At 47.8% G+C, this 25,837-nt stretch overlaps 2 protein-coding genes and 1 long non-coding RNA gene across 6 annotated transcripts; 1 reads left to right on the forward strand and 2 right to left on the reverse strand.

Annotated features, from left to right (window-relative positions):
• Positions 1 to 338: 338 nt before the first annotated feature.
• Positions 339 to 4,872, reverse strand: LOC4338897 (uncharacterized). 4 transcript variants are annotated; one of them, XR_010741547.1, is made up of 6 exons: positions 4,065 to 4,872; positions 3,729 to 3,979; positions 3,042 to 3,094; positions 2,723 to 2,928; positions 1,160 to 2,373; positions 339 to 682 (listed from the first exon to the last, which is right to left on the reverse strand). It is a non-coding gene; the product is annotated as an uncharacterized lncRNA (long non-coding RNA). The 4 variants fall into 4 exon arrangements; XR_010741546.1 differs by having other exon boundaries at positions 3,042 to 3,106; XR_010741545.1 differs by having other exon boundaries at positions 3,042 to 3,144.
• A 2,396-nt stretch (positions 4,873 to 7,268) lies between these two features.
• Positions 7,269 to 9,582, forward strand: LOC4338898 (uncharacterized). The gene is made up of 4 exons (XM_015785219.2): positions 7,269 to 7,543; positions 7,665 to 7,725; positions 8,342 to 8,486; positions 9,103 to 9,582. The coding sequence occupies exons 1-4, from the start codon at positions 7,354 to 7,356 to the stop codon at positions 9,352 to 9,354; spliced, it is 648 nt and encodes a 215-aa protein (XP_015640705.1). The 5' UTR covers positions 7,269 to 7,353; the 3' UTR covers positions 9,355 to 9,582.
• Positions 9,583 to 10,136: 554 nt separating this feature from the next.
• Positions 10,137 to 12,800, reverse strand: LOC4338899 (subtilisin-like protease SBT3). The gene has a single exon (XM_015785216.3). The coding sequence runs from the start codon at positions 12,688 to 12,690 to the stop codon at positions 10,405 to 10,407; it is 2,286 nt and encodes a 761-aa protein (XP_015640702.1). The 5' UTR covers positions 12,691 to 12,800; the 3' UTR covers positions 10,137 to 10,404.
• Positions 12,801 to 25,837: the final 13,037 nt, after the last annotated feature.

Below are 25,837 nucleotides of genomic sequence, written 5' to 3' on the forward strand. Positions count from 1 at the left end.
GACCACCCGTTGAACCACCCGACAGATGAATAGATGATCATTAGTATGTGCTAACGGTCATCTGCCACCTTATAAAAAATATTCTTTATGAGCGCGTTAGGTATGAATTTCTAAAATTACTAGTAATATGCCCGTGCTACGCCACGGTGGCATAATATTTTGGTTAATAAATCATTAAATTTCATTAAAATAAAATTAAGTATCCTAGAATCGGTCAAATTTGGTGTTAATTCGATACAGGTTACATAAAAATATATTTAAGGCAAAGTGCAATTCAAGAGCATCAACCATTATACCCAATCACTTTAATACATATTTGAAGATAACATATGTCCAAATAACAAAAAAAAAGATAGAGAACTATTACATTAAATTGCAGGCATAAACATGTCACCAGGTGATGCAACCATCAGGCCCGCCATAGCAAGTGATGCAGCTCATCTTGCACTAGGCGTTCGGTCTGACCAGTAGATAGAAAGAGCACAACACAGATCGAATGAAAAAAAAAAAACTCCAGAAGAACAATACAACTCAACCACATTGAGCAAATTAGAGCAAAAATCAAATCGAGTTGGTATGTCGGCGGAACCAGTCTTTGAAGTCAAGGATGTAAAAGTGCTTAGCAGGTTCCAATGATGCTATCCTCGAAGAGTCTTCTTCTGAAGAATCTGATCATTGTTCCCTTCAAGACAGAATATAAGTGGCGATATTTTATATACAAATTATATACAAATCAAAGAACTATATTGTATATGTTTTAGGAAGCAATGATAATAAGATAATTTAAATTCACACAAAAAGAAATAATAGAGAATCATTATTGTCAATAAATTATATAGCATGTTGGACATTTGGAATCCATCGTAGTAATATATCATTTGGAATCCTGCATGTGAAATAGATGTATTCCTATAATACATCATAGAAAACATGTAAATACACTTAAAATTTACGAAATGTATTGAGAAATGTAATAACACGTTACGAAATGTAAGGATTGTATTTCAGTGAAATATACTGAAATTTACAAAATGTATTGAGAAATGTAATAATACGTTACAAAATGTAAAGATTGTCTTTCAGTGGCTTTCATAAGAACTCCAATACCAGAAAAAGAACTCCCCTCTACATAATTGAGGAAAAGAACACCACAATCTACCTGATAGCTTCAGGTCATCCAAACCAACTTCAAAAGATGACCCAGTGACCCTCTCAATCCACAGGTACCTGTAAACCTATAGTAAATGAAGTTCAAGCAGCAGTACATAATCGAAGTAACCTTACTTTTTTTAATCATGTTGTTAATCACAGAATATGGACCAGCGGCATCCACGAGCTTGAAGTGTAACTCTACAATAATCACAAGAGCAAAGACCAATTCATAGCTAATCCTGATACAATTTCGGAAACATGACAAAGTTATACTCCTGAGGAACTTGACCAGCAAGTGATGCACCATTCGTTTGCAATCGTTCAACACTAACAAAAAACAAATAAAGTTACAAGACAAAATGTATTTAAAAATCAAAGCAAGTAATTCCAAAGATATCAATATTTTGTTTCCTGGTCAGTTAAGAATTCATCTCAAACCATGAAAAAACATGAAAAAAAAATAGACTTCAACAATTAGAGCCCATTTCAAAAGAAGCGGTTTCAGTTCTCACAAATATAACAAGCAATTTGTTAATCTTAATACTGGTGGGCTAACCATATAAAGGCTAACATGGAAATGAAGCACATTAGTTAAACTTCAGATTCAGTAGTGGTAGAAAATTGGCATATTTAGGCATTGTATTATAGGAGTAGTTTTTTGAGCAGAAAGAAACTTTCACTTCATAGAGCAATATATTAGTAACTCCACTTCATGTAGCTAGAAAGTAACAGAGGAGCTTGATAAAATAGATGTGCAACGCTGATTAGAAATATCAGGATGATGATGATGCTTGATGATAACTCATCCAGATAAAGCAATGCTATATGCAGTGGCTTTTTAATATTCCACTCCATGATTCACATGACCTTTTTATCAAATAAAAGAAGGCAAATAACAGTAATAAGGTAATACTGGGAAGGGCAAGTCACCTTACTTTATATTTGATAGAACGGACTCAGAGAGTTCTTAATGGCCCATCTGTTACATCTTGTTATGTATGGACTTCCAAATCAGTTGCAGTTGAACAATAAAGGGACATATCTTAAAATAAATAAATCTCCTTTTTTTTCTGGGTTAAAATAAATAAATCTCAAAAGGATTTTATATGCAACTAAAGATCAAACAAATAGATATACTGCAGCCGAGTCCACATGTCCCTTGGAACACTGTCCAGGCTTGCTGATCGATTACGAAATATGAATTTATCTGCAAACTTTTAACTGCAATAGAAACAGGAGACAAATAAATCTCAGTCAAGAAACAAAGCTATTGTGTTGGGAATATCAGGTAAAATTGGACAGGTTAGCATATCTATATCACTATTAACATACTGACGTGACTCCAATAGTCATTAAAAAGTGAAGTATCTCATAGTAAATATATACACTAAAATAATAGGGTGTTCTACCCTGCAAAAATGAAATATTTGTCTGCACCATATGAAGTATTCGAGACCAAGGAACAATTCAATTTTAGTTTACATAGGCAGAGCTTCAAATCACAACATACAGTGAAAAATAGAGTAAATATGAGATAATAATAAGGATTAAAACAGTAACAGGAGTGCACCTCGATCATGCATTTCATCAAACAGTTGGTGTGCTGCCCATGGGCACACCAAGGAACCACCGTGATAGCTGATCTGGAAGACCTCCTCACTGTAATGGAAGGGTACCATCCGCAGCACACAGTAGCTGCACCCGCTGAAGGCCTAGGTGCAGACATTGAGGCTTGCCTGCGCGGCTTCAGCGATGGCGGCATGGAATTCTACATATCTATCGAACCCAACTTTTAAAACAATCTATACACTTGTGTAATCACTTGAACACCATGTGGATCAGTTTAATGATAACAAAATGAAACACACTATATAATCTTATGATTATACCTAACTGTTAAGTTTGTATTCTTCTTGGTCCCTGAAAGAGAAATTTTCAGCTCCTGCACTTGAATCTTGCAAATTCAGGGTGAAAGGTAAACCAAATTGAGAGCTGCATTTATAATTTCATTTAGGATTTGTCATGTAAATTCAGGGTGAAGGTGAAACAATACCTCAGAGGTACTGTCATCGTGTGAAAGGATCAAAAGCAAAAATGACCAACTGATAAAATTATGAAATTTGGGATTTGGGGCAATGCCTTTTGTAGTTGATTAAGTACCCAGAATCAATGATTTACATAAAAATTGAGCTTTTCATTTTATATAATTTTCATAGCATAATCAAACATTTTATCAATTTTGTTATTTTCATATCTATTGGAATTGCATTCTAACATGTATCGATCAAGCAAATTTGGAAATCAACGGATAAGACAATGAATCAGTGTGACATAGGGTCATAGTCGAAAGGTTGAATGTTGACATTATCACAAATTCAAGATTAACATATAGCATATTGCTACAGATTCCATTAATTTATTTTTAGCTAGGGGAAAATTCTCATAATATGATCAGCATTCACGGAACAATTCATTGATCCTATTTGATAGCAGAAAGGAGAAGGAGAAAGTAAATGCAATCTGACAAGGGGCACATAAAGAAATTGATAAGGAGAGAAGGATGCGGAAAAGCAAACCTGAGATAATGCCGGCAGATGGCAACAGCTTTGCTGTTGTGTGGTAAAATCATTCATCGATGAGAATACTGGCACAACAGAAAGAAGGCGGGTGTGCATCAACCTCCGCGGTAGGAGTCATCTCTCCTCGGGCGTGTAGATAACGAAGAAGTTGCACACGATGGAGAGGAGGACGGCAGGGATGGAGGTTGTCCGGTGGCGTGGAGGTGGGCAGTGGGCGTCCGGCTCCGGGGCGTCGAGGGTGAAGACAACTAAACATGGCGCACGGCAGGGATGCGCACGATGAAGACAGGCGATGAGTGCGGCGGAGGCGGCAGCAAATGGGGAAGACCTCACCTCCGGTTCAGTGCGCGACGGCGGCGGAAGGGGACGACCTCGTGGGTAGCGGTGGACTGTGGCGGCGGCTGCGGATGGGGAAGACCTCGTCTTCGGCGGCAGCGGATGGGGACGACATCGGCTCCGGCCGAGACTGGGGACGGATGGGGAAGACCTCGCCTCCAGCGGCGGCGGATGGGGACGACGTCGACTCCGGCCGCGGCGGATGGGGAAGCTCCGGCGGTGGCTGGGGAAGACCTCGCCTCTGGTTCAGTGCGCGGCGGCGGCGGAAGGGGACGATGACGTGAGAAGGGTCCGGCGGCGTCGCAGGATTCGGGTGACGGCGATCTCGGCGGCGTCGCAGGATTCGGGTGACGGCGATCTCGGCGGCGTCGAATGGGGCGATGCGACGCGATGGAACGACGATGCCCCTCACCTCCCCTGCTCTGCTCACGACTCGCGAGATGGGGATCGGATTCGATTCCGTCCTGACTGGCGTGGTTCTAGGGTTTCGCCGGTGGTGGGGGGAGGGGAAAGGATGAGCGGAGGGGCGCGAGCAGCGGCCAGCGGGACGGCGACGACGGCGGTAGGGCGATGATAGCGGCGGTGCCTGATCTGGAGGAATCGGTGGCAGTGGCGATTTGTGGCGGCGTATGTGGCAGATCGGCTGGTGGCGAGGTTAGGGTTTGGGCGCCGATGTGGAGCAGCCGTCGGCAGGGGGAGAGGGATGCGGGCGCTTGGGGATGGGGAGGAAGGAGGATGAAGGCGACGCTAGGACGACGGATCGGCGGCGGCGGCGGTTGATACGGAGGGGATCGAGGCAGTGGTCGAGAGGAAGATGGGAGAGAGGCGGAAGCGATATGAGCCATTGGATTAGACAATCTGGCGGCTCATATTCCGGCGCGATGCGAGCGCAGATGGTTGGGGCAACCTGGAGCGTCGATCCTGCGGGGAGGATCCTAGGAAAATACTCGACGTTGGATCGTTAGGACTCACCACCACCACTACTGGTTTTTTAAATAGTAGAGATGTAACAAAAATATTTTTTAAATATTTTAACAAAAAATAGAGAAAAGTTGGTATCTGTCCATAATTAGTTGGGTTAGTTCAGGTTGCCGAAATATCATGAATTTCGTTTTTTAGCCAAAGTCATTTAAACTTTTAACATATTTTTTACTAAATTCAAATAAATTTTTATCAAATTCATATAAATCTGAAAATTTCTGGGGAGATTCACTACTAGAGAAACCATCTTTGGTCGATTGACTAAAATCCACAATAATCCCGGTTTGAATTTCAACCGGGACTAAAGATCATCTTTAGTCCCGGTTGAAAGAGCTGACGTCACTTTTTACTTTTTTAGTCCCGGTTTAAAAGAAGACAGGCTGTGTCAGACCCCTCTATTATCTTTAGCCCCGGTTGGTGTTATCAACCGGGACTAAAGATCCATTTTTAATCCTGGTTCCTTATAACAACCGGGAGAAAAAAAGAAAACGAAAAAAAAATCGCAGAGCAAGCGCCGCGCCTCCTCGATCCTCTCGCGCGCACAGCCTTACCCTCTCATCTCTCCTCCTCTCCCTTCTTATTTTCTCCAATCTCCTTCTCAACTTCTCATCTCCTCCTTCTCTTCCCCCTTCCTCCCCTTCACCTCTCTTCCCCCTCCCCTGCAGGCGCGGTGCGCGGCTCCCTCCCCGACGCAGGCGCGGCCGCGCGCAGTGGACGGTGGATGCGGCCACGGCGGCGCATGCGGTGGCGTGCGGTAGAAGCGGCCGCGGTGGGGGCCGGGCGGCCGCGCGGCGGCTGGGCTGCGGCCCGGTGGAGGGCGGCGGCCAGGCGGTGGTTGGGCTGCGGTTGTGGCGGAGCAGGCGACGGCGTGCGGAAGAAGCGGCCGCGGCGGCGGCTGGGCTGCGGCCTGGCGGAGGGCGGCGGGCAGGCGACGGCGGCAGTGGAGGATTTGTTTTTTTTTCGGATTTGTGATGAATTTGCTTTTGAGAATTTGTGATGTATTTGATCTGTGTGCGATGTGAATATGTGATGTATTTGTGATGTTTGTATTTGAAGATGGTGGATTTGTAATTGATCGATTTGAGATTTGGAGATGATGTTTTGTTCTGTGATTCTGGGGGATGTGGTGAAATCAATATTCAAAGTAGAAAACAATACAAGAAAAGAGAAACTACCAACCGGATCTGACTTCATCTTTAGTCCCGGTTGGTAACACCAACCGGGACTAAAAATGGCGTTACCAACCGGGACTAAAAATCGATCTTTAGTCCCGGATTCGTAGTCCCGGTTGGAAAACCGGGACTACAGATGTTTACAAACCGGTAGTAAAAAAGCCTTTCTCTACCAGTGATTTGTGTTGCTGCTAAAGTCCAAAATTTTGAACCTGGGTTAGTTTATATAGGCTCGTTCTAAATACGAGCATTGCTCCCGTCCATCAGGTACCACGGTACTAGCCCGGTACCAAATCTCAGCTATTCATTCAGCTCGATCAGATGGTGGAAATTATAAGGTACCTCCACGTACATATTTGCCCATGAGCTGGTACCGGAATACTTAGAGTGGTGGAAAGGTAATGTTGTTTTTTCGCGTAGGGAGTATGCGTTTTGAGTGGTGGAACTAGGGTTTTTGCAATCTCAATCTCAATTCCCCTCTAATACGTGGGAGGTGGCGGCAGTGGCTAATCCGTAGGAGGTGGCGTGCGAAGTGGTCCGCTGGCGGCAGCGACGGCTGATTCGTGGGAGGTGGTGGTGTCTGATTCGTGGGAGGCGGCGATGGCGGGGCATGGATGTGGGCATGTGGCGCGACTATGCCGTTCCGTTTCTGCGCTCGGAGGGAGGAATAGATGAGAAAGAAGCGGTGAGGAGGGAGGAAAGAAAGAGCGCCGCCTAGGGAGGAAAGCGGTGGCGCGATTCCGGAGATCATTCCGCTTCTCTTTCTTATTTCCCAATCGTACCCCCTAAAGATGGACGGCCAGATTTGATTTTGTACCTCCCGGTGCTAGTACCTACCAGTACAATCTACCGGACGGAAGAAAATCTCTCTAAATACATCCTTTTAAAATCTTATTAATCAATTTACCCCATTTTTAAAATTATTCATACGTTTGTTTAGCCACCAAGATTTGAATTCGAGGATTTTTGCCGACCAAGAGGGTATAGGTCAAACCTTGGCTGAGATCCCAAAGCTCCACTAAAACCCCTCTCTCCACCTGGCCACCTCGTTCCCCTTCGCCACGCTTCCACTCTGCTCGTCCTCCTCCTCCTCCCCTTCTCCGCAGCAACAGCCCAAACGGGCGCGGGCGCCAATGGAGACCGCGGCGATGCCAAGATCTCCGTGCTGCTCCCTCCCCTCCGCCCGTGTCCTCCCCTCCCGCCTTCCCCTCCTGCCCCGCCCCGCGCCGGCGGCTCTCTCGGCCCCGGCCGCCAGGCCGGTCGTGGCCCGGTGCGCCGCCGCCGCCGGCCACGGGGGCGAGGGCGAGATGCCCATAGAGAAGAGTCGGTACCTTCTTCGCCCTTGTTGAACTCTTGTTTGTTTGTATTGCTATTGGAATTAATTGTTTGGGTCACTGGACTGGTTCCGTGTGTTTCTGGGGTGGTGATCTCTCTGGTGGTTCAGGGTTTCCTCCCTTCCCGGCTGTGATGGACATCAACCAAATCCGCGATATCTTGCCGCACAGGTAAATGGTTTTCTTTGGGTTACTCTATTCTTTCTTTTGTTATTCAGGTTGTTTGTTTAAGCATGATTATGTGCATAGCTTCGATTGGATTGATCATGGAACATTGAGCCAATTCCTTATTAGTTATATACGTGTGGATTGTGGCATTTAATCAAGCAATTCACGGGGTGCTAGACTGCTAGTGCGTTTGACTGAAGGAAACTTCTGATGCGATTGTACGAAACAGATTCTGATTAGTGCTCTACAAGATCCATTAGTTACATCAGTTATATGCCGTGTGCCGCTTTGGAAAGGTGATCTTCTGGAGTGTGTACATTGACCCGAGTTTCTCTAGCTATAAGACTTGGTCATAATGAACATAAAAATAGCATCACTTCCAAAAAAAGAAGAGAGGGGAATGAGAAGAAGTGTTGTTCTTCTTTCTTTTCTGAAAAAAGAGCGGTTTTATATGTGCTGTAAAACCTTGCAGAATGCTAATAACCAAACAGCATGGCATTGTCAACGAAGGGGAAAATAGTTTTTTTTTGGGTTATGGATTTGCTATCACATGTTTATTTGATCAAGCATACTTAAGTTTCTTCTGTTAACTAGTATGTTTTTGTGGGTGTGCATGTAGGTTTCCATTCCTTCTGGTTGATAGAGTGATTGATTACAAGCCAGGGGAATATGCTGTTGGGATCAAGAATGTTACAATAAATGATAACTTCTTCCCAGGGCATTTTCCGGAGAGACCTATAATGCCTGGTGTTCTTATGGTGGAGGTATACATTGATTTTGTTTGCCAGTACGTTTGTGTTCATATGTTGCTTAATTTACATTTAACAATTTCTAAGTTGTGGTTACTTTACTGGTGCTTCCCTTGAAATTATAATCATTTGGCCTTGTTTCAGCATGACAGGTTTTCCTTGCTCATTTTCTTTACTACTGAACATAATGTTGTCATAATTAAACTAAAAAAATAAGCATTCTTATTTAACTTGGCACAATGGGTTGAGTGCCTGAAGAGTTAACGAACTATTGGGGTGATGAACTGAGTGAACTGTCCTTGATTATTGTAGTTATAACTGGTAGTGCTAGGTGGTAGCAACACACATAAGTATCTTAGGCTTATACGTTTATGCTACATAGATAGCAATCATGACCTAATGATCTGCAAGCTTCTTGATGCATTGAATTATAAAGGCTATAAAAGGATTTCAAAATAATCTGGTATTTGATGCTATTGTTTGGTGTCCTCCTTGAGGCGTAGGTGTAACTTTTCCTTTTCTTTCTGTTTGATGAGAACATGCGTGCTCGATCTTAGGTATTTCCTCTGGTCTAGCATCAGCAAGACAACTCCCTGCCTAGTGACAAAATAGTTTTTACCTTGATGTGCAGGCAATGGCCCAGGTTGGAGGTCTGGTTATGTTGCAACCTGAAGTTGGTGGATCTCGAGAGAACTTCTTTTTTGCAGGGATTGATAAAGTGAGATTTCGTAAGCCTGTGATTGCTGGAGACACCTTGATTATAAGGATGACTCTGATCAAGTTGCAGAAGAGGTTTGGAATCGCAAAGATGGAAGGAAAAGCATATGTTGGAGGCGACCTAGTATGTGAGGGAGAGTTCTTGATGGCAACCGGATCTGAATAAGGTACAAGGCAATGGTGCAGCTTCATTGCCTACCACAATCAAGTTTTGGACCATGTTTGTAACAGTGTACTGTAGCTCCTATAGTCTAGTCTCGATGGTGATGCTTAATGCAGGACTGCTGAGCTATAAAATGCTTTTTATGCCGATGATGGTAAAATTGAATCAACCAGATATGTATATGGACGACGTCTTTGCTTTTTGAAAATAATCCTGCAAAAATGTTCGCAAGCTTGAGTTGTACAGAGTGCAACTTGTTACACATAAGCCATCTATTGTTTTCAATTCTTTTTCAGTTTTTAAGGGGATGTATTGGTTCAATCAGGGGTGTACGGCGCCACGGCGGTTAGACACTTTAGACCATCTGAAGAAATCCCCTGCTGTTCACATTTTTCTTTTTCCTATGTGTAAATTGTTTAACGTAAACATCTTATATCTGCTTGAGAAAAATATTGTTTCAGCAAACTTCTAAATGTAATGGGTACCCATATTGCTGACAACAAAATATGCATGAATTACTTGCCTATGGTCTATGACAGGGCAAGGGCAGATGCTCCACTACTTATATTGGAATTGGGATCCAGAAGAACTCCATGATGAACAGTATCAACAGCGGATTGCTTGGATCCATTGGCATACCTACAGACCATCTTTGTGCCACTCCTAATTATTCGACTCTCACGGGATATGGTCGATTCAGACCTAACAAATGATTGAATCAAAAGATAAGGAAAATGTGCTCCGCTTTATCCTTTTTGTCTTCCCATCATCAAACAGAAAAGAAAAAAAGAAATAGTAATGAACTGTTTCGAAAAACTAATAAATTGCATACACTGTCATCTTGAAGAATCTAGCTAACCTCCAATATTATCATTTCAAGTTTTCCTTTTGAAAAAATCATTTCAAAAGTTACAACATCTAAAACCGTTTTATCGTATGCTCTGCTGCTGACACACAAGTATTAGTTGCTTTTATTTGTTTTTGTTTTCCTTTTAAGTCGAACGGAAATGACTTATGAGAATGAGAGCGTAATCTAGTCACTGTGCAGGTGTCCTATAGCGGAGCCGAGCTCGCCGTCGTCGCCACAATCGGGCTCCTCACCGTGTACTTGCCGGCGTCGTCGACCCACGTCAGCGACCCATGGAGCACCTCGTCGGTCTTGTTCTTCATCTGCCCGCGGATCACCACCGTGTACTTCTGCGTCTCGTGCTTGCGGCCGAAGACCAGCCTCTCCGGCGAGACGCTCACCGTCAGCCCGCCCAGGCCCTTCACCTTGGCGCTGTAGCTCGCCGGCGCGTCGCCGACGTTGGTCACCGCCCTGGTGAACGTCCTCGCGGCCGGGGCGGTGGCGCCGGGGTCGAAGAACGCGATGAACGACGGGTAGTTGAGGTCCAGGGTCGCGCCGGCGCAGTCCACGGCGGAGGACGGCGACTGCGCCACGGTCTTGATCTGCGCCGCCGTGTAGTTCATGGCGCACATGAGCTTGACGTAGTCGTCGGCCCCGGCGTCGTAGACGAGGCCCGGGTCCACGGCGCGGTTGGGGTCGATGTGTCCCGAGCCCATCGCCAGCGGCGTCGCGCCGCGGTTGGCCCGCCCCATGTCCTTGATGGGCGCGTTGGTGTTGTCCACCGCGCTCGCCGTCGTCATCATCGCCGACCGCACCGCGGCGGGGCTCCACTCCGGGTGCACGGCCTTGATCAGCGCCGCCACCCCGGACGCGTGCGGGCACGACATGGACGTGCCGGAGATGACGTTGAAGCGGCTGTACAGCTGCTGGCTCCCAACGGTGGAGACGCTGACGTTCTCCGGCCACGAGGCGAGGATGAGAGAGCCCGGCGCGAGCACGTCGGGTTTGAGCACCGTCGGGCAGCTCGCCGACGGGCCGCGCGACGAGTACGTCGCCACCACCGGCGCCGGCTTGGTGCCCAGGATGGTCACCCCGAACTTGATCGACGCCCTGGGCGCGCGGCTCCTCTTGATGTACTGCAGCAGCGCGGGGGCATCCTGCGGGCTCAGTATCACGCCGGGGAAGGTGAAGTGCTCGGAGAGCTCCCTGAACGAGTCGTTGGAGAGGAACAGCCCGGCGCGCGCCTTGGCGACCTGCACCGCGAAAATGGCGGCGCTGAGGGAGTCCGTGGCGTCGCAGAGCACGACCTTGTCGCGGTTTCTCGCGAGCGCCGTGTCGTTGTCGCACGCGCCGAGGAAGACGAACCCGGAGCTCGCGATGGTGCTCGGGCTGCCTGGGTACATTGACTGGCCAATGACGGTCGTGCCGTCGCCGAGCCTGACGATGCCGGCGAACTCCCGGTCGCCCGTGCCCGACGCGACGGTGAGCGTCCACGGCGTGCCGTTGTGGAGGAAGCCGGGGTCGGGGCCGTCGTTACCGGCCGAGGTTGACACGAACACGCCGCGCTGCATCGCCGCGAAGGCGCCGATGGCGATGGGGTCTCGGTAGAACGGGACGTCGTTCAGGCCAAGGGAGAGGGAGAGGACGTCGACGCCGTCGGCGATGGCCTGGTCTATGGCGGCGAGTATGTCGGACGGGTACGTGCCTTCGTCCCACAGGGCCTTGTACATGGCCACCCTGGCGCGGGGCGCCATGCCGCGCGCGGTGCCGGGCGCGTAGCCGAAGAACGACGCGCCCGCCACGGGCGAGCCCGCGGCCGTGGACGACGTGTGCGTGCCGTGCCCGTCGGTGTCGCGCGGGGAGTTGACGGCGATGGTCAGGTTGGTCGCCGCGACGAGCCCCTTGTTGAACTTGCGCGCGCCGACGAGCTTCCGGTTGCACACCTTCCCGGCGTCGAACGCCGTGCCGGACTCGCAGTAGCCCTTCCACCGTGCCGGCACCGGCGGGAGCCCGTCGTCGCGGAAGCTCGCGCTCTCGGGCCACACGCCCGTGTCCACCACGCCGACGATGACGTCCTCGCCGTACTCCGACGCCTCCCACAGCCCGCCCGACGACGCGCTGACGCCGAGGAACTCCGGCGTGTGCGTCGTGTCACGCCTCACCGCCCTCGCGTCGTCGGGGTAGCACGACACGAAGCCCCTGGACCCCCTCAGCTTCTCCAGCTCGTCCGCGGTCACCCGCGCCGCGAAGCCGTGCATGGCGTTGTCGTACACGTAGAACATGTCGGCCCCGGGCGCCGCCGCGGCGAGGGTGGACTCGTACCAGCTCGCCTGGCTGGCGAACGCCCTCGGCATGGCCGACTTGTCCATGTGCACAATGTACGCCGCCGTATCGGCCGCCGACGTCAACCCCGGCGCCCAGCAAAACAACACGAGAAGAAGCCACATCAACGCCACCGCGTGGCAAATCCCGGGTACGACGGCGGTCGCCATGTCCGGCGATGAACTCCGGCACGTCGACGCGACCGTGGTACACTACACCGTAGTATGTAGCGATGCATGCACCGGCTATTTAACTCGTACTACCGGCGTACGGGTGTTACAGGGGATTGGGGAGATGGATGGATCCGACCCGATTGGTGGTTGCGTAGTCCCTGTAAGGCCAAGCTAGTGCAAACTAAGGGCACTTTGAATCGTAGGAATGAAGAAACAGAGGAATAGAAAAAACACAGGATTTTGGCAGGAATACAATTGTAAACCAGAGGATTGCAAAACATAGGAAAAATACAGGAATGGCCGTTTGATTGGACCACAGGAAAAACGAAGGAATCAGATGAGAGAGATAGACTCAGAGGAAATGTTCCAAGTGGTTAGACCTCTTGCTAACTTTTCTCCAAAATGTGCATAGGATTACCCATTCCATAGGAATTTTAAAGGATTGGATAGAATTCAATCCTTTGTTTCAAAGGCATTTATATGATTTTTTTTCATAGGATTAAAATCCTCCAAAATACATACATTTTCCTTACGAATCAAAGAGCCCTAAGAACCGGAAATGTCCTCGTGGTCATGGTGTTACTAACCGGCGATTATTTGCGATCCGAACCACGCGTGGTGTTGGACTTGGACGTAGCGTCTTGTAGTACAGGGCCGGGCAATTGGAAAGTTGAGTGTACACTACTTTACAAGTGTATGATGGCGTATCATGCATCTACCGTTTGGTCCGTTGCCCAGTTGCCCTGTCTTCTCTGCACATGCTACAGCAATCTTGTTAGTTTTTTCAGTGTAGAGTCTGCTCAAACTTGTTGCCTTGTTGGCTAGTACGGACAACGTGAGGAAAAGAAAACGGGTTACTCTTTGGACTTGTCATGTGTTCAGTACGCGGATGAACATGGAAGTTGATAATGGTGAAGTATGTTCCCACACGCGACTAGATTGCCAGAACGAAACGAACCCAATCATTTGCACATTTAACGCATTCGCCAGTAGCTTGGTGCGGCCATTTCTTCTATTTTTGAAACACCATTTATAATGCATGTTTTTTCTCTGGAATGGAAAGCAGGGAGTTCTGCTATTCATCAGGGAGAAGCATGAAGTTGCAGAGATTCGGCAATACAGCTCAAGAGCAGCAGCTGTTTACAGCAGGGTGTGTCTGGTTTTCTTGATTCCTTCACTGTAAACTCTGCAACTCATTTTCTCTGTTTTTATCTTTTCTGTAACTCTGTGCTCTGGAAGACTGAAACTTTGTTTCCTCCTATCTTAACGGAATTGGGGGCCAGCTATCTTGCCTCCCACTTGGCCACCTCTAGAAAGAACACAAGCCAAAATAGTACATAGCTGAACTATTCCTGTGTTAGCATCTGTAATCATCCTGTCATGATGCTTGTTCAGCGAAACTCTTGCGAACAGCAGATTAAGCACGCCCACAATCGTCGGCGAACAAATAACCGGGCACTCATTGTACAGGAGAAGACATCAACGCCTAATCATCTCAGCGAGCAACACTCACAACGTGCATTGTCGGATGTCGGTTCAGAAATGTGACGCTGCGTCGCTGCCTCTGCATTCCGGAGTTCAGAATCACCAGACAGTGATTGCTATCCGACAGGTATGAAGACACGGTTAGCCCCCCATTCATGGCGAGGCTGCCCCCACGGATTCCTGATTGGGCGAGGCGTACGTGTTGGTTAGTACTGGTGCAAGCAAACATCACATGAATTTACTCTTTATCAATGTACAGTATGGACCAAGCGTCCAAGCAGAGAATAATCAAATCAATGATCATTGATTCATTGATTAATCAGGCAAGGCCGTGGATTATCCTGCGATCAGATTCCAGGTACAAATAACAAAGGCAGATTGGCATTATGATGCATCCATGCAGCTCGATCTGTCTAGATGCTTAAGTTCTCATTATGTAATGTGAGTGACCAGTGACCACTGACTAGCTAGTACTTAGCTTAGCTGGTGGCCAGTGGCTAACAAGGGCTAATGCTTGACTGCGACATGTGACCTGTGACTCGATCTCACGTAGTAAGACGAAACAGGGCCCCCCGCATTCACCGGCTGCGCATGCAGGCATGGAGCTAGCTAAGCCAGCGACCGATGATTCCTCGCCGGGAAAGGGACACGGCTGGTTGGCTCGTTTGCTGTACGTCGATCGGTCGAGGCGATCCACTGCTCGCTGATCCGTTGGCGCGCGGGGCCGTGCATGGTGCCGTCGCCACTGTCGCCGTGGGTGGGAGACCCAACTCGATCTGCGGCTGCGGAGTGGCGCGCTAGGCCGGTGATAGCGGCGGAACGATACGCCATGGTGGTTTTGTACAGAGACAACTGACGAGTGTACACTAGTATTAGCATTTGGGTTCAGATCTTCTTTATTTTTCTTTTCTCTCGACTGTTAGCGTGGAGAAAATGTTGTTGTCCAGACTCGAGACACGCATGCAGAGCACCGGCCGGTGATCGAGATGGGACTTCGGGAGTGGCCGCAACGGATCGAGTCGCGGCAACTCGCAGGGTGGCGAGGAGGTCCAATTGAGAATTTCCTGTGTCGGCAGTGGCGGCGGCTGCAGCCGCCGGCAGCCGGGAAAACGGGGGAGTCCCGTTACAGGTCAACACTGATGGAGCCATGGGATGCACGCGCGGTAATTCCGTTCCGGCCCAACCACCCAACTATTATGGGCTGCACGCAAGTGCGAGTCACGTTCCGGCCCAACTATAATGGACCACACGTACGTGGTAATTGGAATAAGTTCACTTTTGGTCCCTTGTCTTGACGCTGGGATTGAAATTCATCCATGAACCGCATTACCAGAAATAGCCCATCCTTGAACTCATAAAACTGTGCTAATTTTTGTCCCAAGGCAGTACGGCTCCCGGTTTCGTCCGACGTGACACTTTGACTCTGGTCAGCTATGCCGAGTTAGCGTGGGACCCATGCAAACCCCACATGTCAATAGCCAACTCTTTCTTCCTATCAACGGGGAAAAGGGTTGTCCCATCCTCACCAGGTTAGGAGGCAAGCCACGTGTGGCGTGGATAGGGCCGACGGATAAGCGGGGAGAAGGTTAGCTGGCGGCAGCCGGCGGTGAGCGCGCCGCAGAAAGAAGGGTGTCCCGACATGACAAGGGAGCTTCGTCGACTCCGTGCGGCTGACGGAGTGAGGGGCAGGCACCAGCAAGAGGTGGACAACAGGGAGAAGGATGGCCTGACACGATGAGGAAGCTCCATCAACTCCACGTGATCGACAGTGAGAAGGGTGGCTACTGGCCGGAGGCGGGACAAGAGGATGGCCCGAGACGATGAGAGAGCTCCACCTCGGCCTCACCTAGTTGGCGTCCGCCACGAGCTCCGCCAACTCCACGTGGTTGATGGGGAGAAGAGCGGTTGTCGGCGGGAGGCAAACGGGAAGGGCTTGGGGCACTAGGCGGCGAGCCCCCTCGGCTCTCGATAGCGGCAGTCGGCCAACCGCCAAACCTAAGTGTATGGAAACGGCTCCCAAGCGGAGAAGCCGGCTAGAGGTGGCCCAACTGCTCGCGAGGCTGTGATGACGCGCTGCGATATCCAACAGCGACGACCTTGGCAGGATCCCCATTCCTCCTCTTTCCCCAACGCCGATGCCTTCTTCCTGTGCCTGCATGACCATCCCACTCAGCCGCACGTCCTAATCAACCCATCTCATCCCCGGCCACAAAACGCCACCGAGAAAAAGGGCGGAGAAAGGTTGAGAGAAACAGAGAGAGAAGGAGAGGATGAGTCACTGATATGTGGGATCCATCTATCTATTTATTTTTGTTTTAAATTGAATTGCCCATACATGTGGATCCCATACCGACTCAGCCGAATCGGGCACTATATTGTGATAGGACCTCAGTTACATTAATTTTACAAGTTGATGTTTTTTCCCTTTTTATTACATGGCAGTTGCGCACGCACACACTATTACACATGAAACACCACACTCACATCCTAACACATCCTGTTTCTAAGAGATAGAAACCATGTGGCACATCCCTAATCTCACTAAAATCCTGTTAAAAATCCACCGCATGTGCATAATATTTGTGGGTATTAGGACTTAAAACCCTGGTGAATGGAGTCACGCACCCCACGACTTCACCACTATATTACTGGTGCTTTACCGGAACGTGTTATATCTGATATTATGATTTAAGAACACGATTCAAACTCGACATCAAGATGAGAAACATGAAATGAAAGCATTCCGACTCAACTATATGGGCTGCACGGGGGAGAGAGTCACGTTCCGGCCCAACAATAATGGACCTCATGTGCTTGGGTAATTCTCTGATTCTCTCACACTAGTTCAGTTTTTTAATACACACAATACGCCAATACTCCATTTGTAGCGTTAAAAAACAAGACTATCATAATCCACAGTAATACGGGGTAGAGATGTGTATCAGTAGGGACTGCCTACATAACATTAAAAAATTCCTCTAAAAATATGTTAAATATGCCTATAGTACAATTATATTATTTTGTAATTACCATGTCCCTTTTCTTTTATTGAAAACTCGAGAAGCTTGAATCATCATCTCTCGTTTAGTCAATGCGTGAACATGCATATATGCATGGTAGCTAACACATGGATGATGAATATAGAATATCAAATCACGGTCCAAAGAGAGGTATTTTGTCGTACACGTTGATACTGAGCTCCCGCTCCCCGAACCTCTCACCATGAACGCCAAAGGCGCCGGAGCCCTTCTTTCCGTCGGCGCCGGCGGAGGCGGAGGCGGAGGCCACAGGGCCACCGGCGCCGGCGAAGTCGGGTTCTCCGAGAGGCAGGGAGTCGAGGATGTTGGGCCAATTGCCCGCAGATACCACCCGCGCGCCCACCGGCCGCCACATCCTCTCCTCCAAGACGCGGGCACCGTGCGCCACCGAGACCGCGGCGGCGAACACCGCTGCGGCCGCTACGGTGAGGCGGCACATACTCTGCTTCCGCTCCGGTGGTGTGTTTCGAACTCACGATTCGTGGAGGTCGATCGTCGTGCATTAATTTGTCGAGGGCGTAGGAGACGTGGCGAGGTAAATTCTAGTACTGGGGTAACAGCTAAAGGCTTTTAATGTCTGCTTTTAACCTGTATCGTTAGCACGTATCTCCAACGTTTTTTGGCGTACCATTGTGATCATTTAATCCCTTTCCCATGAGAATTTGATCCAACTTGTTGACACGTAAAATTAATCCCTTCTATTCTATCGGGAAATCTAGGGTCCCCATCGTTTGGCTTATTAAGAAATAAAAATAAATTTATAGGTAAAACTTTTATAAATGTATTCTTTGTGACTTAAAAGCCAATATTGAAAAAGAAACTACGTTAAAAATATCTCAAAATCAATCTCAAAATTAAGCTTAAAAATTCAAAATTTAGCTTTTTCTTTGGCTTATTAGGCCATCCGATAGGAGCCTAGAGAACGAAGTCATATATACACAGGATAACTACTACTAATAAATATCTAGCTCTCACTCTCAACACCACCTATTCAATCTTATGCTCTCCTTTATCTCTTCCTCTTCCTCTCCACTCACACTCTCTCTCTCTCACTACCACCCTCATGAGCAAGGAGGTGATGACGGCGGCTGGCCGTGCAGGGTGACGTATCGGGGCCAGCCGCCGTAAGTTACTCCCTCCTGTCTGAGGTGACTAGCAATTCCAGTCTCCTATAAAGGACCTTAAAGATAAAAATAACAATTTATTGGTTTATTGTTGAGTGAGATAGCGCAAGTCTATCTGGTGATATACAAATTGAACTAACAAACGGCGTGTTTAGTTCCAGAATTTTTCTTCAAACTTTCAACTTTTCCATCACATCAAAACTTCTCTACACAAACAAACTTCCAACTTTTCCGTCACATCGTTCTAATTTCAACTAAACTTCTAATTTTGACGTGGATTAAACACAACCAAAGATGATTAAGTATTGCTACCCTTACTATGGTGGCCCCTTGATTTTTTTAAAAATTATTTTCAAAATTATATGGAGTATACCCATATGATTCTAACATAACCATTTTTTTTTAAAAAAAATCATATTTTATCAAATTAACAGTAGGAAAAAGTACGAATTACCCCCCGAATAATTGCGGTCGGCTGAATTATCCCCCTAAACCCGAAAACCAGTCATTGCTCACCCTGAACTTTCAATACCGGACGAATTACCCCCCTCAATCCAATTCACAGCAGTTTTGTCCTACGTGGCGTATGCGTGGTAATCCGGTCAGCATTTTCTTTCTAAAAAAAAATAGTGGGACTCACCTGTCAATGTCATACCTCTCCTTCCTCTCTTCCTCTCTTTCTATCTTCTCTCTCTCTCTGTCACGGTGACGGGGAGCGCGAGCGGCGCGCGGGGGCGGACTAGCGGTGTGCGGCGGCGCGAGCGGCGGAGAACGGCGGTGGACTGGCAACGAGCGGCGAGCGGTGCGCGGGGACGGACGGGAGGTGGGCGGTGGCGTGAGCAGCGCGCGGGGGCTGACTGGAGGCGAGCGGCGGCACGAGCGAGGCACGGGGGCGGACTGGCGGTGGTCGGCGGCGTGAGCGGCGCGCGGGGGCGGACTGGCGGCGAGCGGATGGCGCGAGGGCGGTCTGGCGGCGAGCGGCGGCGCGAGCGGCTGGACGGGTTGGTGATGTCCCACACTGATGTGACCATGGCTACCACGGATACAACCATTGTTCACATCATGGATGAACAAGAAGATATCAAGATCAAGTCCTCCAAGTGCTGGAATCCGATTCGGCCACCTACTACACTACTGACTTCAAACGGCCGCCAAATCTGCATACGACCTCCGTTTTCGGCCCGTGAGTACTTGATGGAAAGCTCTTGGAGTCCTCTTTCCAATGGATCCAGCCTCATTGCGAAATTCCATCTTATTGAGCCGCAATTGAAGCAACAAGGTGCCGCGTCACCTATAATGGGCCTATGGGTTTGTAACTTCGTCTGGGACCCCGGCCCAAGTGGGGCCCATGTGGGGTGCGCCCCAACCAGGTGGAGCACGACCCTAGGGTTCCCTTAGGTCGTCCTCCCACCTCCTTAAATAGTTAGATACCCCTTTACAGTTTCTTGGGTTTTGATGATAGAGATAGCTACTTGCTACCGGCTCGCAGCGCGCGTGTTGGCTAAACCGCCCGTCTGCCTGTAATCGGAACCCCACCATATTGTGTTTGATAGTGAAACTTTCATCTTTATCTAGCAATTTCAGTGCTTGTCCTACTTGTTCTTGCTTGTTCTTCGATTGCTTGCAGGACGAGTGCCCTCGTGGCCGGGTTAACGCGCACCACAAGTTCGCGGCGACCATTGGAGACGGTGTATCGGTTGCTAAGGCGCAGCGTCTTTGGACGGTTGTAGTCGGGCCGTGAACGTCGTCTTCATCCAATCGAGTTATCCCTTACCTCTCATCGAAAGATCGGGCCACAAACCCTAGCGGGTTCGCATCAGGTGGTATCAGAGTTTTCGTTGCTCGGTGAGTTTTTATCTTCCTATAACCAGAAAATAGCCATACAAAAAAATTCGTATCATTTACCTAGCCATATTGTGCCATTGCATTGTTCTTTTCAGTTTTTGCTTTGTTGAATTTTGTGTTGCATCATCACGTCGTGTTGCTGGTCTTAGCGTCTAGTTCGTTTAGAGTTTCGAGTTCTGGTCACGTTTTGTACCACAGTCGTCGCTGCCACCGTGTCTCTGTTGTTGTCGGGACCTACGAAAACGGAATCGGCTCGCTGCCACGGTTCTGTTTTTGTAGTTTTCAGGATTTTTTATCGGTCAGTTTTGGAGTTGCATTTAGGATTTGCTTGAGTTTCTGATTTGCCCGTGAATAGATCGGCCTGTGCTTGTTGCCGGTGTAGAGAGGAGGAAGAAGAATTTCCAAATCTGTTTTTGGAAGTATGAGAGTTTAATCTGGAAAGAAATAGTAGATCAGATTGTTTGAAATCAGTTTCCCTTTTTCTCTCACCATAACCGGACTCCTAGGTAGTGCCGCATCCTTCCTTTCCTCACCCACCACCACCCCGGGTCCGCGACCAGGCCGAGTCCGAGTGTCTCCTCTCGGTCACGGTTTCAATCTATACCGTGATCTTGCATACTGCTTGGTGAAAATTTTTCGACTATCGGATTGAAAATCCGTTTGCAAAAACGGAACCTACAGGACGAGAGGATTCCATTTTAGTATAGTTCTAATTTTGGGTTTGAACTTTTACATTTGAGTCCCTGTAAATTTTGTATTTACGTTTGAGTCCCTATAATCTTACATTGAGGTCCTTGAATCTATTTTTGTAAAATAAAATCAAAAAAAAAGAAAGAAGAAAGAAAGAAAAGAGAAAATATTGTTATGTTTGAGCTGAACTTCATATATCAGAGTTGTGCATGATCTGTTCCTAGTGCTATCTTGTGGTATCGTTTGTGTCTAGGCTCGCGTCTCTAGTACGTTCTAGCCTAGGACCAGCACGGTGCTTGACTTTGAACAATTATTCAACTTTGCATTCTCTGATTTGAGCATTTGCTATTCCTTTGCTACATATTTAAGCCTACCCAGAGCTCCACAGATTTGATTGCAGCCGTACAACAGGTGTTTGCCAATGCATCGATACATCCAACCTCCATTGGGATGCTTGATTGAGTCGGTGTATGTCACCATTCCGCTTGCTTTGGTAAGAACTTGTAAGAGCTTGGTTAAAAGCTTGAGTGTGTGTGATATTCGAGCTACCACTACCTAGTAGTTGATAGGAGCGTACATATTTTTGTTCATGTTTCTTGTTTTCTACTAACAATGGCAGGGATACGCAAGACAATTGGGGATGACTGTGCTCCATATCGACATCTTCGTCGCGACATGAGGAGTGATCAACATGATGCTGATGAGGTACATGATAATGATCTTGCAAGGGTAGAATCTATTTTGCCAGTTTTTGATGGTAAGTATGATTCCGCCGCTTATGTTGATTGGGAGCTAGCAGTAGACAAACAATTTGACGAGTATGATTTCTCTAATACTGAAATGATTAAGGCTGCTAGTAATAAGTGTACTGGTTCTGCATCTTTTTGGTGGTATACTGTTGGCAATAAGCTTGAAACTTGGGATGAATGCAAAACAATGATGAGGAAAAATTTTGTGTTTTCATATTATAAACGTACTCTCCTTGAGAAATTAGAACATTTAAAACAAGGTGACAAAACCGTGCGGGAGTACTTTCACAACTTTAAAATTTGTATCACTTATAGTGGTTTAAAAGAAAGCAATGAGAACACAATGACTAGATTTTTTAGAGGGCTTAATTCCGATGTTCAGGCTGGGCTTACTAATGTGACATATAATCATATAGGCCACTTGTTCATGCTTGCTTGCAGTGTTGAGAGCAATATTTTAAAGAACCTAAGGGAGAAACAAGCTATGCTTGTGCCTCCTATTACTGACATTTTGCAGGGAGCTCAGAACATTCACGGGGAGAAGAGCAATAGGATCGAGGTGCCATCTCCATCACTCACGAAGGAAGAAGAGAAGACTGATGCAGCTACATCATCCGAACAGAGAACCACAGGTAATCTTAATGGTGCTGCAATTAATCAAGGTGAGTGTGCCGTTAATGAATTGAAAATGTCAGCTTTTCATGCTAGAGAAGAGCAACCATTAGTGGAAACAATTGCTGAGATGCCTTTGTCACAAGTTGATTTACTTGCTGTTCCTTGTGATAAAGAAGAGTTGTGTGATAATGCTTCACTTATATCCATGCCACAACTGGTGAATGAACATGCTATTTCTAGTGTTTCTTTGTGTGCCAATTTTAAGCATGTTGTTCACATTGCTAATGAAGTACAGGAACATGAATTGCTATCATCTTTAAATACTTTGGGCTATGTTCAGTTTGATGATTTTTGTGAGCTCGATAATTTGAAGAAGAAATTATTTGCTAAGTCTGATTTGCCTTGTCCAACTAGTGCTATTTTTCATATATTTGGCGAATCTGATGATAGAGGAATATATTTGGTGCATAGAGTTTACATATGTTCAGATTTAGAACCTCCTATACATGTGGATAAAACATGCAAGCTAGAGCGAAATGTTATTGCTAACCAAATTGTCTCGAGTTTGCCTTGTTTTGACTGGAAGAAACATGTTGTTGTAAATGGACTACGCAAAGAGCACCATATGGAAAAACCGAGGACAGTTTTCCGTGAAGAAGGGGAGGATGATGTGACCATGGCTACCATGGATGCAACCATTGCTCACATCATGGATGAACAAGAAGATATCAAGATCAAGTCCTCCAAGTGCTGGAATCCGATTCAGCCACCTACTACACTACTGACTTCAAACGGTCGCCGAATCTGCATACGACCTCCGTTTTCGGCCCGTGAGTACTTGATGGAAAGCTCTTGGAGTCCTCTTTCCAATGGATCCATCCTCATTGTGAAATTCCATCTTATTGAGCCGCAATTGAAGCAACAAGTTGCCGCGTCACCTATAATGGGCCTATGGGCTTGTAACTTCGTATGGGACCCCGGCCCAAGTGGGGCCCATGTGGGGTGCGCCCCAACCAGGTGGAGCACGACCCTAGGGTTCCCTTAGGTCATCCTCCCACCTCCTTAAATAGTTAGATACCCCTTTACAGTTTCTTGGGTTTTGATGATAGAGATAGCTACTTGCTATCGGCTCGCAGCGCGCGTGTTGGCTAAACCGCCCGTCTGCCTGTAATCGGAACCCCACCATATTGTGTTTGATAGTGAAACTTTCATCTTTATCTAGCAATTTCAGTGCTTGTCCTACTTGTTCTTGCTTGTTCTTCGATTGCTTGCAGGACGAGTGCCCTCGTGGCCGGGTTGACGCGCACCACAAGTTAGCGGCGACCATTGGAGACGGTGTATCGGTTGCTAAGGCGCAACGTCTTTGGACGGTTGTAGTCGGGCCGTGAATGTCGTCTTCATCCAATCAAGTTATCCCTTACCTCTCATCGAAAGATCGGGCCACAAACCCTAGCGGGTTCGCATCACACACCACCAGCGGCGATGACGGCGCCCTCCAGGGCGGGCGGGGGCAGCGGCGGCGGCGCCCTCCAGTGCGGGCGGGGGAAGTGTCGGCGGCGACGGCGCCCTCCGGGGTAGGCAGGGGAACCGGCGGCGGCGGGAGCAGCGGCGGGCGTGGCGAGTAGCGGGCGCTCGTGCGCGGGCCGGCCGCCTCGCCTCGCCTCGCCGCCGCCGCCTCATTCCCCGCTGCTCGCCTCCTTTGCCGCCGCCGCCGTCGCTGCAGCTCGTCATGTTCCTCGCCTGGGTGGGGAAGCTCGTCGGCGTCATGGTGTTGCCGCTTTACCTTACTACCTTGAGATCCCCTCCGCGACGACGTCTCGCTCATCAACCCGTCCAGCTGCTCGCGTCCGCCGTCGCCCACCGCCAGTCCGCCCCCGTGCGCCGCTCGTCGCTAGCCCACCGCCGTCCTCCGCCCCTTGCGCCGCCGCCCACCGCTAGTCCGCCCCCACGCGCCGCTCGCGCTCCCGGCTCCCCATCACCGTGCAGATTGAGAGAGAGAGTGTGAAGATAGAGAGAGAGGAAGAGAGGAAGGAGAGGTATGACAGGTGGGTCCCACTATTTTTTTAGAAAGAAAATGCTGACCGGATTGCCACGCGTACGCCACGTAGGACAAAACCGCTGTGAATTGGATCGAGGGGGGTAATTCGTCTAGTATTGAAAGTTCAGAGTGAGCAATGACTGGTTTTCGAGTTTAGAGGGTAATTCGGCCGACCGCAATTGTTCAGGGGGTAATTCGTGCTTTTTTCTTAACAGTACCGTACTCGCCGCACCAAACAAACCAAGCAAACCGTACGTTAACATAACACTGCTATGCGCCTATGCAGGGGACGGGTGGCAATCGACCTGCGTTACTGGGTGGCAATCGTTACTGCGTGTCTGCGCCTCTGCGGCTGCGGCCAGCACTTATCTGCGCCAGGTCGATCACCATTCACCAATCACCATACGCGGCCCGATCCGGATTAAGTGCGAGGAAGGCTAGAAAGGTGTTTCTTGTCCCCCTCCTTTCGTGGCCAACGACTTCGACTTCCGTTCACGCGGAAGCACATGGAGCAGCACTGCACTGCAGCTCCTCCATTTTTCCCGCGGCTGATCACTGCGGCCCCGCAGCTCAGCGTCATGGAGGACCTTCGACACTTCGTGGTCTAGGGCCAAATGCTGGAGGGGCCGATTGATTTGAGCTTTAATCAACGTGGTAGAAAGCCCGAAGCGTATACAAATCTCTATCTCATATCTTTTTTACCGTAATCTCGTGTATACCTAAGTACCAATGTATCCCATACATTATAGATACCATAGACGGGTAAAACCCATCGACAAAATCCCCAACGACGATTAGATTAATTAATTTTTAGAATCCAATGACGATTAACAAAAAAAAAGTAGTAGACAGGCTGTAAAGGAGTACGGTCCTAGTGGTTGACAAGATTTCTAAAAGGCAAAAAAAAAAAGAACCCAAACCATAATAAGTTTGATTTTTAAAATCCTAATGAAAGTGGTGCAAGAGACGGGCAGTAAAGGAATATAATGATAACAGTTGACAGGGCTTCTAAAAGTTATAAAAATGAAACATAATGAGACAATTAACTCTAAAAACTATAATCCCTTTGAAGAATAAAAAGAAGTCGTGTCAGGCCAAGCAAGGAAATAAAGAGGCGGCAAAAAAACTAAGAGATGGCGGCTGATGCGATTTTTAAAAACTATAAAATTAAAAACCCGATGATGATAAGGTTCGATATTTTAAAATTATAACACAATGAGATGACTATTTAACAAATTTTAAAGAAAACAATGTATAAAAAGTTAGATAGTTTTGTATAGTACTATCCACGTAATTGCGCGGATCACCCAACTAGTCTATAGTGTTATTTTGGTTTTCTTAAGCATTGTGAAGGAGTAGGCAGCGAACAAGCTGTGAAGGAGTAGGGTCGCGACGGTTGATAAGATTTTTAAAAAGTAAAAGAGAACCCTAATGATAACCAGGTTTGATTTTTATAATCCCAATAAGAGTGGGTGTAGCAGATGGGCCATAAAGAAATACAATGACAACATTAACCAGACAGTAAAAATTATAAAAATAAAATTTAACGAGACAATAAAC

Source organism: Oryza sativa, chromosome 5, assembly GCF_034140825.1.
Source record: "Oryza sativa Japonica Group chromosome 5, ASM3414082v1".
NCBI classification, from domain to species: Eukaryota; Viridiplantae; Streptophyta; class Magnoliopsida; order Poales; family Poaceae; genus Oryza; species Oryza sativa.

What these genes read in the sequence shown, in the direction of transcription:
- LOC4338899 (XM_015785216.3), bottom strand. Translation starts at nt 12,690, where the DNA reads ATGGCGACCGCCGTCGTACCCGGGATTTGCCACGCGGTGGCGTTGATG.
- LOC4338898 (XM_015785219.2), top strand. Translation starts at nt 7,354, where the DNA reads ATGGAGACCGCGGCGATGCCAAGATCTCCGTGCTGCTCCCTCCCCTCC. An exon ending in CGAGATGCCCATAGAGAAGA is followed by an intron (nt 7,544 to 7,664) that starts GTCGGTACCTTC and finishes CTGGTGGTTCAG; the next exon opens with GGTTTCCTCCCTTCCCGGCT. An exon ending in CGCGATATCTTGCCGCACAG is followed by an intron (nt 7,726 to 8,341) that starts GTAAATGGTTTT and finishes GTGTGCATGTAG; the next exon opens with GTTTCCATTCCTTCTGGTTG.